Genomic DNA, 12,350 nt, shown 5'->3' on the forward strand with positions numbered 1-12,350 from the left:
TGTCACCCCGTCTCCTTTCCTCTATCTGCGAGGATGTGAATATCTGAAAGTGATTCACCTGTTGTGTGTGTTCGGATCAGTGTACATGTAGTACAGGAGATGAAGCCAGGGTTGATCTAAATAACAGGGTGCCAGTGTTGTTATGCAGTGTCTCACCCTCAGCGGTCCACTGCTTGATACAGCTGGTGATCAGGCCCAAGGAGCTGGTCTCTATGGCTGTAGACAAGATGGCGTCCAACTGCTCTTCCTGACCAGAGAGAGGAAGAGAGTCCGGCACATTGAGCTAATGCATTCACATATATAAAATAGTCCTTAAAAACCTTTAGACACTGGAAAGTTTGTACCGCAAAAAGGAATAACCGTCAACCTCTCAGAAGCTGTGTGTGTACCTGAGAGAGGCTGGAGGGCTGCACGTCAGCCAGGCGAGAGGAGAGCAGGCCGGACATCAGGCAGCGAGAGTAGCCATTTGAGATGACATCACTGGAGCAGGGAGCAGCCTTCTTCAAGAAGCTCAGAGTCTGAGACAGCAAGAGATAGTTCATGTGATTCACAAGATAACATCCTGCTGTATGGACAATGGATGGCTTAATAGTCAACTAATTGAAAGTCGTCATGTTAGCCACATGTACAGTGCATTCAGAAAGATACAATACAGCCTTGTTCAAAAATTGATTAAATAGTTTTTCCCCCTCATCAATCTACACACAATACCCCATAATGACATAGAAAAAAACAAGCTACATGCTTGGCACACCTGTATTTGGGGAGTTTCTCCCATTCTTCTCTGCAGATCCTCTCAAACTTTTGTCAGGTTGGATGGGGAGCGTTACTGCACAGCTATTTTCAGGTCTCTCCAGAGATGTTTTATCGAGTTCAAGTCCGGCCTCTGGCTGGGCCACCCAAGGACATTCAGAGGCTTGTACTGAAGCCACACCTATGTTGACTTGGTCGTGTGCTTTGGGTCGCTGTCCTGTTGGAAGGTGAACATTCAACCCAGTCGGAGGTCCTGAGTGCTCTGGAGCAGGTTTTCATCAAGGATCTCTCTCTGTACTTGGCTCTGTTCATCTTTCCCTCTATCCTTACCAGTCTCCCAGTACCTGCCACTGAAAACTATCCCCACAGCATGATGCTGTCACCACCATAGGGATGGTGCCAGGTTTCCTCCAGACGGGACGCTTGGCATTCAGGCAAAAAGTTAAATCTTAGTTTCATTAGACCAGATAATCATGTTTCATGGTCAGAGTCCTTTAGGTGCCTTTTGACAAACTCCAAGATGGTTTTCCTTCTTGAAGGTTCTCCCATCTCCACAGAGGGACTCCGGAGCTCTGTCAGAGTGACCATCGGGTTCTTGCTCACATCCCTGACCAAGGCCCTCGTCTCCTGATTGCTCAGTTTGTCTGGGCAGCCCGCTCTAGGAAGAGTCTTTTTGGTTTCAAACTGCTTCCATTTAAGAATGAGGCCACTGTGTTCTTGGGGACCTTCAATGCAGCAGACATTTTTGGTACCTTTCCCCAGATCAATGCCGACACAATCCTGTCTCGGAGCTCTACGGACAATTCCATCGACCTCATGGCTTGGTTTTTGCTCTGACATGGACTGTCAACTGTGGGACCTTATATAGACAGGTGTGTGCCTTTCAAAATCATGTCCAATCAATTGAATTTACCACAGGGAGACTCCACAATCAAGTTGAAAAAAACATCAAGGATGATCAATGGAAACAGGATGCACCTGATTTCAAGTCTCATAGCAAAGGGTTTGAATACTTATGTAAATATAGTTTTTTTTTTTTAATATAAATTTGCAAATGTCAAAATACCCGTTTTTGCTTTGTCATTTAGGTATTGTGTGTCGATTGATGAAGAAAATCTTTAATTGAATACATTTCAGAATAAGGCTGTACTATAACAAAATGTGGAAAAAGTCAAGGGGTTTGAATACTTTCCGCATGCACTATAACTATCTTTGCAACGATACAGATGGAGAAAATACACCAAAAATGTAGGGATAAACTCACCTCTTTCTGATACCCAGAACAAGTTAAGTGCACAATACCAGTGTTGAGCAAACAGGTTGCATCTGTTCCAAGGAAAAACAAATTAAGTCATGACAACATTTACAAAACTTATCCGAATGACTTTAAAGAGCTAAATGCATTTCTATTTGCTCAGGGTGTTGTGTGAAAAGGCTTGCGCTGTGTGTCCAACTTGCCGAAGTTGTATGTGGTGGGTTTGAAGAACTGTTCTGGCGGGGGGCAGGTGTAGGGCAGGCCGCGGCTCAGGCTGCGCTCGTGCACCAGGACGTCCAACAGGGGGCAGGGTGATGTCATCTCCACCACTGAATCCAGAGACCACACGGCCAGGTAGGGACAGCTGCGCAGAGACTCCCCCGTTCTGACACACACACACACACGTTGGTTTCATATTCATGTAATCATGTAAAAGCTTACTATCAACCCCAGAAAATATGTCCCATCAACACTCCTTCCCCCAAAAAAGTAGACTTGTTTGTAAAAAAAATGTTTTTTTAAACCAACTACATTCATAAATGAATAAATAACCTGATTGATAAACGCCTGGTATTCGGGTAAATTGGACACAGCATGCGATTTAGGCGGCTGGTGATGGAATATTAATGTCAGAATGTTACCTCAGAGAGTCAGGCATCTGTGCATGGTACCATCTGTTGATGTCAAAGACGCCGATGTAAGTGGAGGGGTTGCCCTGTCCGTAGGCCTTCACCTGCCAGCTGAAAATGGACACGCTGGTGTCTGGAGACGCAACTGATGGGGGAGAAAGGAGAGAAGGCCTTAGTACAAGCCGTGACCACAACAATTAAAGCGCAAGCACCTCATACAGTTGAAGTCGGAAGCTTACATACACTTAGGTTGGAGTCATTAAAACTCGTTTAACAACCACTCCACAAATTTCTTGTGAACAAACTATAGTTTTTGAAAGTCGGTTAGGACATCTACTTTGTGCATGACACAAGTAATTGTTTACATACAGATTATTTCAATGTATCACAATTCCAGTGGGTCAGAAGTTTACATTCACTAAGCTGACTGTGGCTTTAAACAGCTTGGAAAATTCCAGAAAATGATATCAGAAGCTTCTAAAGCCATGAAAGGCTAATCCAACTCAAATCATCTCAATCATCAAGTTTGCGGACGACACTACAGTGGTAGGCTTGATTACCAACAACGACAAGACGGCCTACAGGGAGGAGGTGAGGGCCCTCGAAGTGTGGTGTCAGGAAAATAACCTCACACTCAACGTCAACAAAACAAAGGAGATGATTGTGGACTTCAGGAAACAGCAGAGGGTGCACCCCCCTATCCACATCGATGGGACAGTAGTGGAGAGGGTAGTAAGTTTTAAGTTCCTCGGCATACACATCACAGACAAACTGAATTGGTCCACTCACACAGACAGCATCGTGAAGAAGGCGCAGCAGCGCCTCTTCAACCTCAGGAGGCTGAAGAAATTCGGCTTGTCACCAAAAGCACTCACAAACTTCTACAGATGCACAATCGAGAGCATCCTGTTGGGCTGCATCACCGCCTGGTACGGCAACTGCTCCGCCCACAACCGTAAGGCTCTCCAGAGGGTAGTGAGGTCTGCACAACGCATCACCGGGGGCAAACTACCTGCCCTCCAGGACACCTACACCACCCGATGTCACAGGAAGGCCATAAAGATCATCAAGGACAACAACCACCCGAGCCACTGCCTGTTCACCCCGCTATCATCCAGAAGGCGAGGTCAGTACAGGTGCATCAAAGCAGGGACCGAGAGACTGAAAAACAGCTTCTATCTCAAGGCCATCAGACTGTTAAACAGCCACCACTAACATTGAGTGGCTGCTGCCAACACACTGACTCAACTCCAGCCACTTTAATAATGGGAATTGATGTAAAATATATCACTAGCCACTTTAAACAATTAATAATTAATGTTTACATACCCTACATTACTCATCTCATATGTATATACTGTACTCGATACCATCTACTGCATCTTGCTATATGCCGTTCTGTACCATCACTCATTCATATCTTTATGTACATATTCTTTATCCCTTTACACTTGTGTGTATAAGGTAGTAGTTTTGGAATTGTTAGGTTAGATTACTCGTTGGTTATTACTGCATTGTCGAAACTAGAAGCACAAGCATTTTGCTACACTCGCATTAACATCTTCTAACCATGTGTATGTGACAAATAAATTTGATTTGATTTAATTGACATCATTTGAGTCCATTGGAGGTGTACCTGTGGATGTATTTCAAGGTCTACCTTCGAACTCAGTGCCTCTTTGCTTGACATCATGGTAAAATCTAAAGAAATCAGCCAATACCTCAGAAAAAAACAATGTAGACCTCCACAAGTCTGGTTCATCTTGGGAGCAATTTCCAAATGCCTGAAGGTACCACGTTCATCTGTACAAACAATAGTACGCAAGTATAAACACCATGGGACCATGCAGCCGTCATACCGCTCAGGAAGGAGACACGTTCTGTCTCCTAGAGATGAACGTACTTTGGTGCGAAAAGTGCAAATCAATCCCAGAACAACAGCAAAGGACCTTGTGAAGATGCTGGAGGAAACATGTACAAAAGTATCTATATCCACAGTAAAACGAGTCCTGTATCAACAAAACCTGAAAGGCCGCTCAGCAAGGAAGAAGCCACTGCTCCAAAAACACCATAGAAAAAGTCAGACTACAGTTTGCAACTGCACATGGGGACAAAGATCGTACTTGTTGGAGAAATGTCCTCTGGTCTGATGAAACAAAAATAGAACGGTTTGGCCATAATGACCATCGTTATGTTTGGAGGAAAAAGGGGGAGGCTTGCAGAAGAACACCATCCCAACTGTGAAGCATGGGGTGGCAGCATCATGTTGTGGGGGTGCTTAGCTGCAGGAGGGACTGGTGAACTTCACAAAATAGAAGGAGGAAAATTGTGTATACATTGAAGCAACATCTCAAGACATCAGTCAGGAAGTTAAAGCTTGGTCGCAAATGGGTCTTCCAAATGGACAATGACCCCAGGCATAGTTCCAAAATTGTGGCAAAATGGCTTAAGGACAACAAAGTAAAGGTATTGGAATGGTCACCACAAAGCCCTGACCTCAATCCTATTGAAAATTTGTGGGCAGAACTGAAAAGCAGGTGCGAGCAAGGAGGTCAACAAACCTGACTCAGTTACACCAGCTCTGTCAGGAGGAATGGGCCAAAATTCACCCAAATTGTTGTGGGAAGCTTGTGGAAGGCTACCCAAAACGTTTAACCCAAGTTAAACAATTTAAAGGCAATGCTCCAAATACTAATTGAGTGTATGTAAACTGCTGACCCATTGGGAATGTGATGAAAGAAAGAAATGCTGAAATAAATCACTACTATTTTTCTGACATTTCACATTCTTAAAATAAAGTGGTGATCTAACTACCCCAAAGACAGGGAATTTTTACTAGGATTAAATGTCAGGAATTGTGAAAAACTGAGTTTCAATGTAGTTGGCTGTGCATGTAAACTTCCGACTTCAACTGTACATCCTTTTCCCTCCAGGGTCGCATTCATTAGAGCACACCGTGGCAAATAATTTTGCAAAGGAAAACAAACGTGCATTTCCTGTTGGACAAGTTCAGGTAGCCCCACTCCTTTTCGGTCCGTTTGGTGTCTAGTAAATGAATACCACCCACGTAGGTAATAAAGAACATTTTTTGTTGGTTTTCCGGTCACTTAGACACCAATATAATCCTGAAAAGATTTGAGTTGAGATGACTTGAGATGAAGGAAAAGGTACCTTCGTTCATGCTGTCGTCTCTGTCAGGGTGGTGTCGGAACTTCTCGATGGTCTGGCAGCTGAGCAGGCGGGTGTTGGTGGCCTGAGCCCTCAGGGGGAAGGCTGTGCTGCTCAGCTCCTGACTGTACCGTTCCTCACAGTACTCCAGACCCTAGGAAAGAGACGGAGGGGGAGAAAGGATTGACATTAATACAGCACCAATGGAAAGATTTAAAGGTCTCAAAGCAGTGAAAGCACCACATTTAAGTAAGAAATAAATATGGTTGGGCATAATAGATTACTAAATGACATCTTCAGGACTGAAACATTGAGAAGAACTGTTGGAAACCAGCAAGCTTGAACATCCAGCTGACGGTCAGAACAGTCTTGACCAAGCAAAAGGGGCATTGAACAGAAATTGGACCCGTCTCGATCCATGCTGGAAGCGGGAATAGCTACTTATTTCAGTTAGACAGAACAAAATCTTTGAGGTAAAAACAAGGGGTGAAATTACGGTTACCTCATAGAGGATCTTTCCTGAGGCTAAACACTTCCTCTCACTGAAGGCCAGCTGGAGCAGGTGCAGACTGACCACATCTCCCTCACTGGAGAGGGAGAAAGAGGGGGGAGAGAGGGAGATGTGTTAAAGGGAAGCAAATACACCAAGTAATGTGTATTGACATGAGGTGGTTAATGCTGCATGAGTATTTATGCAAAATAAAGGCCAACAATGTGCTATGACCACTGAGCACCATAGCTGCATTCACTGGACCAATGCTATATTTGCATACAAGCTATAAAGTGTGGAGCTTCCACCATACTGTTTTCACTGATCCAGTCCACTGTATCAGTCAAAAGTTTGGACACCTACTCATTAAAAGGGTTTTTCTTTATTTTCACTATTTTCTAAATTGTAGAATAATAGTGAAGACATCAAAACTATGAAATGACATATGGAATCATGTAGTAAAAAAAATATTTGAGATTCTTCAAAGTAACCACCCTTTGCCTTGACAGCGTTGCACATTCTTGGAATTCTCTCAACCAGCTTCATGAGAAATGCTTTCCCAACAATATTGAAGGAGTTCTCACATATGCTGATCACTTGTTGGCTGCTTTTCCTTCACTCTGCAGTTCAATTGGGTTGAGGTCGGGTGATCGTGGAGGCCAGGTCATCTGATGCAACACTCCATCACTGTCCTTGGTCAAATATCCCTTACACAGCCTGGAGGCGTGTTTTGGGTAAATGTACTGTTGAAAAACAAATGATAGTCCCACTAAGCGCAAACCAGATGGGATGGCGTATCTCTGCAGAATGCTGTGGCAGCCATGCTGGTTAAGTGTGCCTTGAATTAAAATAAAAGCGACAGTGTCAACAGCAAAGCACCCCTACAACATCACACCGTTCACCTTCTCTGTGTCTCACAAATACACGGCGGATGGAACCAAAAATCTCCAATTGGGACTCTCATCAAAGGACAGATTTCCACCGGTCTAATGTCCATTGCTTGTGTTTCTTAGCCCAAGCAAGTCTCTTCTTATAAGTGTCCTTCAGTAGTTTCTTTCTTTCTTTACAGCAATTCAACCATGAAGGCCTGATTCAAGCAGTCTCCTCTGAACAGTTGATGTTGAGATGTGTCTGTTACTTTAACTCTGTGAGGCTTTTATTTGGTCTGCAATCCAATGAACAGTTAACTCTAATGAACTTATCCTCTGCAGCAGAGTTAACTCTGGGTCTTCCTTTCCTGTGGCGGTCCTCATGAGCGCCAGTTTCATCATAGCGCTTGAGGGTTTTTGCGACTGCACTTGAAGAAACTTTCAAAGTTCTTGACATTTTCCGATTGACTGACCTTCATGTCTTAAAGTAATGGACTGTAATTTCTCTTTGCTTATTTGAGCTGTTCTTGCCATAATATGGACTTGGTCTTTTACCAAATAGGGCTATCTTCTGTGTACCAACCCTACCTTGTCACAACACAACAGAAACGCATGAAGAGGGAAAGAAATTCCACAAATGAACATTTAACAAGGCATCACCTGTTAATTGAAATGCATTCCAGGTGACTACCTCATGAAGCTGGTTGAGAGAATGCCAAGAGTGTACAAAGCTGTCATCAAGGCAAAGGGTGACTACTTTGAAGAAACTCAAATATAAAATAAATTTTGATATGTTTAACACTTTTTGATTGAATGTGTTATTATTCTACAATGTAGAAAATAGCAAAAGAAAAACCCTGGAATTTTTTTATTTAACTAGGCAAGTCAGTTAAGAACAAATTCTTATTTTCAATGGCGGCCTAGGAACAGTGGGTTAACTGCCTTGTTCGGGGGCAGAATGACAGATTTGTACCTTGTCAGCTCTGGGATTCGATCTTGCAACCTTTCGGTTACTAGTCCAACGCTCTAACCACTAGGTTACGCTGCCACCCCTTAAATAAGTAGGTGTGTTTGACAGGTACAGTATGTGAATACCAGAGGGGATTGGGGCTGAGAGATCCCAGCCCACATGGAGCTGCAATTATTCCATTGGTTCCATTGTCCAGGACAAACCAAAACAACCTCAAGTATTTCAAATACATCACATCCTGGTCTGGTGTGCACACTGTGACCTCTTCCAAGAGTTATTGAACTTTGTGCCTCAAGCAGGCAGACAGGTGGGGAGGGAGAACTCACTGGTCTTGGGCAGACTGGATGGCCCACAGGTAACAGCAGTTGCGGGGGTCGTTCTCTGGCTCCTGGAATGTGAAGGCATACACTGGCACCCTGCCGCCCTCCAGCTGGGAGTGATACCTGTGGCAGAACACAGCAGAGACAGTCAGAAAAAGCTATAACTGAAGGTTTACCATAGCCACCATGTCATCCCTGGGCCGTCAACTCACTCCTTCTTGAGCGTCTTCATGTTCCAGAGTTGCAGGTATCCGTCGGAGAAGCCCACGGCCAGCTGGTTGGTGCGAGGGATGTACTGCAGAGCCGTGGCCCCTGTGCCCGTGGGGCTGCTCAGCTGCAGACAGAGATGTCTCCCCTGACGGGTCTCCTGCTCACGTAGCCGGGGGATCTCAGCTAGGGACTTACTCACCACCTCCAGATCTGGAGAGGACAGAGGAGGGTGTGGGTTAGAGAGGGGGGGAGAAAACACACACACTCATCAAATTCTCAATCTTGAGAGGAACTGTGGGCCAGAAAAGTTGTCTGTGTTAGGTTAAAACACACACACGCTGACCTGAGGCCTCCAGCTCGCTCTGGCTGCAGGAGAGGTCATCCAGACACAGGTCCATTAGGAGGACATGTCCCAGGTCCGTGACCACCGCTGCCACGCCAAAGAACCAGCGCAGGCTCTGGTGGAGGTGCTGTGTGCTGGCACTGGCCCCGCCATAGCTCACCAGGGGCTCGATGGCCCTGATCTGTCAATCATCAGTTTGTCAGTAAGTCCATATCACAATCATCAAATCAACCAGTTGATGCAAGCGACAGTAGTAGATGGTGAGAGCGCACTCACCCTGCCCGGTATGACTACGGCTTTGACCACTCGGGAGATACCCAGGTCATAGAGACAGAGCATGCTGCCCTGGGCCTCCTCAAGGCCCACAAGCAGCCCGGTCCTTTTCAGCCAGCAGAAGTCCCTGGCTGCCAGCACGCTGGGGGGGTGCTCTCCATCGCCACAGAAGCAGTAGGCGGACAGGCGCTCACCTGTCACCGCATGGACCACCTCCAGCTGGGGCCCACAGGCGAGCCAAGCTAGCCCACTACGACCTTCGTCCAGGGAGGGAGGCACAACATGAGGTAGGGAAAAGGGAGCAGTTAGGCCTAGTTCATGGTGGTTTATTGTAAAACCTCTCCTCTGAGAAGGGATTGTTTGAGATGTATTTAGTTGTTTTAAGACTGAAGAATGCAGGAATTCAAAGCTTCCCTCCTGCAAACAACATATGCTGGGACGGAATGAGTTGAAATGAGAAAATAAAGAAAAACCTAAATGCATTGGGTTGTTTGTGAGAGATGGCCGCCGTGCATACACACTGACTTACCAACAGTGAACTTCCCATGAAGCACAGAGTCCAGGGTGATCTCATCCTCCCCCAGAGCATCTACAGTCACCCCCGGGAAACGCAGCAGGCTGCTGGTGACCTGGGCAGCCAGGTCACGCATGTTCACTACACACAAAACATGACATTGCACTGCATTATGTACAAAACAGACAAAACGGACATTGCTTTACATGTGATTCTTCCAAACTTCAGGTTTGAGGCACATATGCATGCGAAAACCTACAAGGTTACCTTGTTGCTTGGCAATTCCATAGTCACAGAGATGTTCACTTTAAAAATGGCAAACAAAAACGAATGATTCTAAAGTTAAACAATCCATACAATTATGCACAATGACTACTTTTAACTTCCACTGAAAATGTTACAAAAACACATTTACTTCAACAGTGCAGAAGCAAAGTTTGGTAACAGAATGACAGCACCACGCACAGCAACTGAGCTCAAATCAGACCATAAGAAAACAGTTCCTCTCTGAGCCTCCACCAGGTTTTGCCTTTGGGGCTATGAGGGGACTCAAAGGAGACAAAAGAGGTATTTATGCTGTGTTATATGGTCCCCAGTTGTCAGCAGTTTGGGCTCTGGGCCTGCTGGCATAAAAGCTGCAGGCGTGTTTGTGTGCATGTCCTTCTCTTGTTTAAAGTGTGTAAAGCATTGACAGATGATTATATAGTAGGCCATTACCATATTACCAGTAGCAGCCTAACCAACTGACACAATCACATAAATAAACAGTATTGTGAGAAGTTATATAATTATCGGAAAGCCCCGACATGGCATGTTGCTCTGTGTGTTTACCATGTTAAAACTGCGTTACTGTTTACCCACTTGATTCCCAATGAAGAGTGCATGGTCCACAAGATAACACCATCTTAGAGAGCCTTGTATAGATAGATGTACATTAAAGGGTAACGTTAAGTATTGAACACTTGTCAGGCAGACATCTCGACTACAGCTTAATGTGCCTCGGTATGCATTTGGTCCAGTATCAGCAAAACACCATATAGAGTTAGTGTCATAACTTCTTTCACCAATTGATTACATTGACTAGCCTCAGAATTTCACCTAACATGCCATGGTGTCATGCATACGGCAATGAATCATGCAAAATACCACCCCTTTCACAAGCAAGTAGCCTAGCTAGCTAATTTAAAAGAAACCGAGACTACTCCCGCGCAGATTGACAAGGCGTGGTACGGTTAGATGCAGAGTATTGGAGTAGCTAGTCGAGTACCGTCTGACATCTAAATACCCCCAAAACAAAGTAGATATAAAATGGAATCTACTAACATGCTCTTACCTAGATTAACAAGCAACTCCGAGATTTTAAAATATAGTTAGCTAGCTAATGTAAAACGTAATTGGTTACCGGTGTGTCGGTATCACTATCACACCTTGCCTACACTAACGTGTTCAAAACAATGTCCTACTAACAGTAACTAGCTAGGCTAAATGCAGAACCATGTAAATTAGAAGTAACGTTATACATGGCTGTCGATCTAAACATTTGTGATGTAACAATGTAACGTTAAACTAGCTAGCTAAACCAAGGCAAGGGGAAATGACACCCTTGACTTCTGATTTGAGCTAACGAACTTTACTAGCTTAACGTTAACTAACTAGCCGTCTCTCGGACATATAGTTCATTCCGACACCACGATGTCAGTTTTCTTACTAGCCAGCTAACTTAACAACTTAGTTAACTAACTAGTATAGTTCGTTGACAGTGACTTTGGGGACTGTAGCGAACAGTAATTACAAGTTACTGCATCCGTTGACTTAACTAGCTAGCTAACGTGAGTTACCTAATATATAATCGGCCTTGCTAGCCAGCTAGCTAGCTAGACGTACGTTAGCTAGCTAACTCCTATATGCTGTGCGCTAGTTACAAGTCTTGCTACATATTGGTAAATAACCGGTGTTATGCTTACGTTACCATCCTGTAAATACCCCGTAACGTCGTTAGACATAGTTAAATCATAGCAACGTATGAGCCCGGTGAATCAAAACCTCGCATGAGGTAGCATTATGCTAAAATTAACCGCTTAGCTAGCAAGCTAACGTATCTAAATAGTTAGCCAACTTTGGGTACAACTGCTCCGGTGTGCTTAACGGAAGCTAATCCGCCCATTATTGCAACTGGTAGCATTGTTAGAGTAACTACCTAAAGGCAACTAACGTTATAACCTTAGCTTACTATACGTTACCTGATGTTGACCGTCGTACTACCAACGACGTTAGAAGCTAATAAAATGTGATATATTTTCCGTTGGGGCTCTTCCTCGGCCCTGTCATAATAATCCGATTTTCTTGTAAACACTTTTGTTTTTTTTAGGACAACTGTCGAAAACCCACAAATGTTTCAGTATGAAGGACCGTGTCTACTGAATTAGTTGCACTAGCTACGAGATATCTGCCCACTTGCTGGAGTTCAACGCAGGCGCCATTTCCATGTAGATCTAGCTACTGCGCAGGTGTAACGTACGAGCTACTGTGCGTCACTTGCTTCACAAAATCACGCAA

General features: G+C 44.5%; 1 protein-coding gene across 2 annotated transcripts in view; it reads right to left on the bottom strand.

Moving 5' to 3' along the window:
* Nucleotides 1–12,288, bottom strand: part of LOC139375352 (protein ELYS-like) — a 35,143-nt gene extending 22,855 nt beyond the window's left edge. The window contains exons 1-14 of one of the 2 annotated variants that reach the window (XM_071117055.1): nt 12,035–12,282; nt 10,062–10,099; nt 9,810–9,935; nt 9,284–9,537; nt 9,008–9,188; nt 8,667–8,874; nt 8,461–8,577; nt 6,308–6,392; nt 5,809–5,959; nt 2,650–2,782; nt 2,212–2,393; nt 2,018–2,079; nt 390–518; nt 157–247 (exon numbers count right to left, since the gene is read on the bottom strand). In XM_071117055.1, coding sequence (XP_070973156.1) covers nt 157–247; nt 390–518; nt 2,018–2,079; nt 2,212–2,393; nt 2,650–2,782; nt 5,809–5,959; nt 6,308–6,392; nt 8,461–8,577; nt 8,667–8,874; nt 9,008–9,188; nt 9,284–9,537; nt 9,810–9,930 — 1,714 coding nt within the window. In that variant the 5' untranslated portion in view covers nt 9,931–9,935; nt 10,062–10,099; nt 12,035–12,282. Of the gene's footprint in view, nt 1–156; nt 248–389; nt 519–2,017; nt 2,080–2,211; nt 2,394–2,649; nt 2,783–5,808; nt 5,960–6,307; nt 6,393–8,460; nt 8,578–8,666; nt 8,875–9,007; nt 9,189–9,283; nt 9,538–9,809; nt 9,936–10,061; nt 10,100–12,034 lie in introns of both variants that reach the window. The other variant, XM_071117054.1, reaches the window with a different exon arrangement.
* Nucleotides 12,289–12,350: the final 62 nt, after the last annotated feature.

Source organism: Oncorhynchus clarkii, chromosome 19 (genome assembly GCF_045791955.1).
Source record: "Oncorhynchus clarkii lewisi isolate Uvic-CL-2024 chromosome 19, UVic_Ocla_1.0, whole genome shotgun sequence".
In the NCBI taxonomy this organism is placed as follows: Eukaryota; Metazoa; Chordata; class Actinopteri; order Salmoniformes; family Salmonidae; genus Oncorhynchus; species Oncorhynchus clarkii.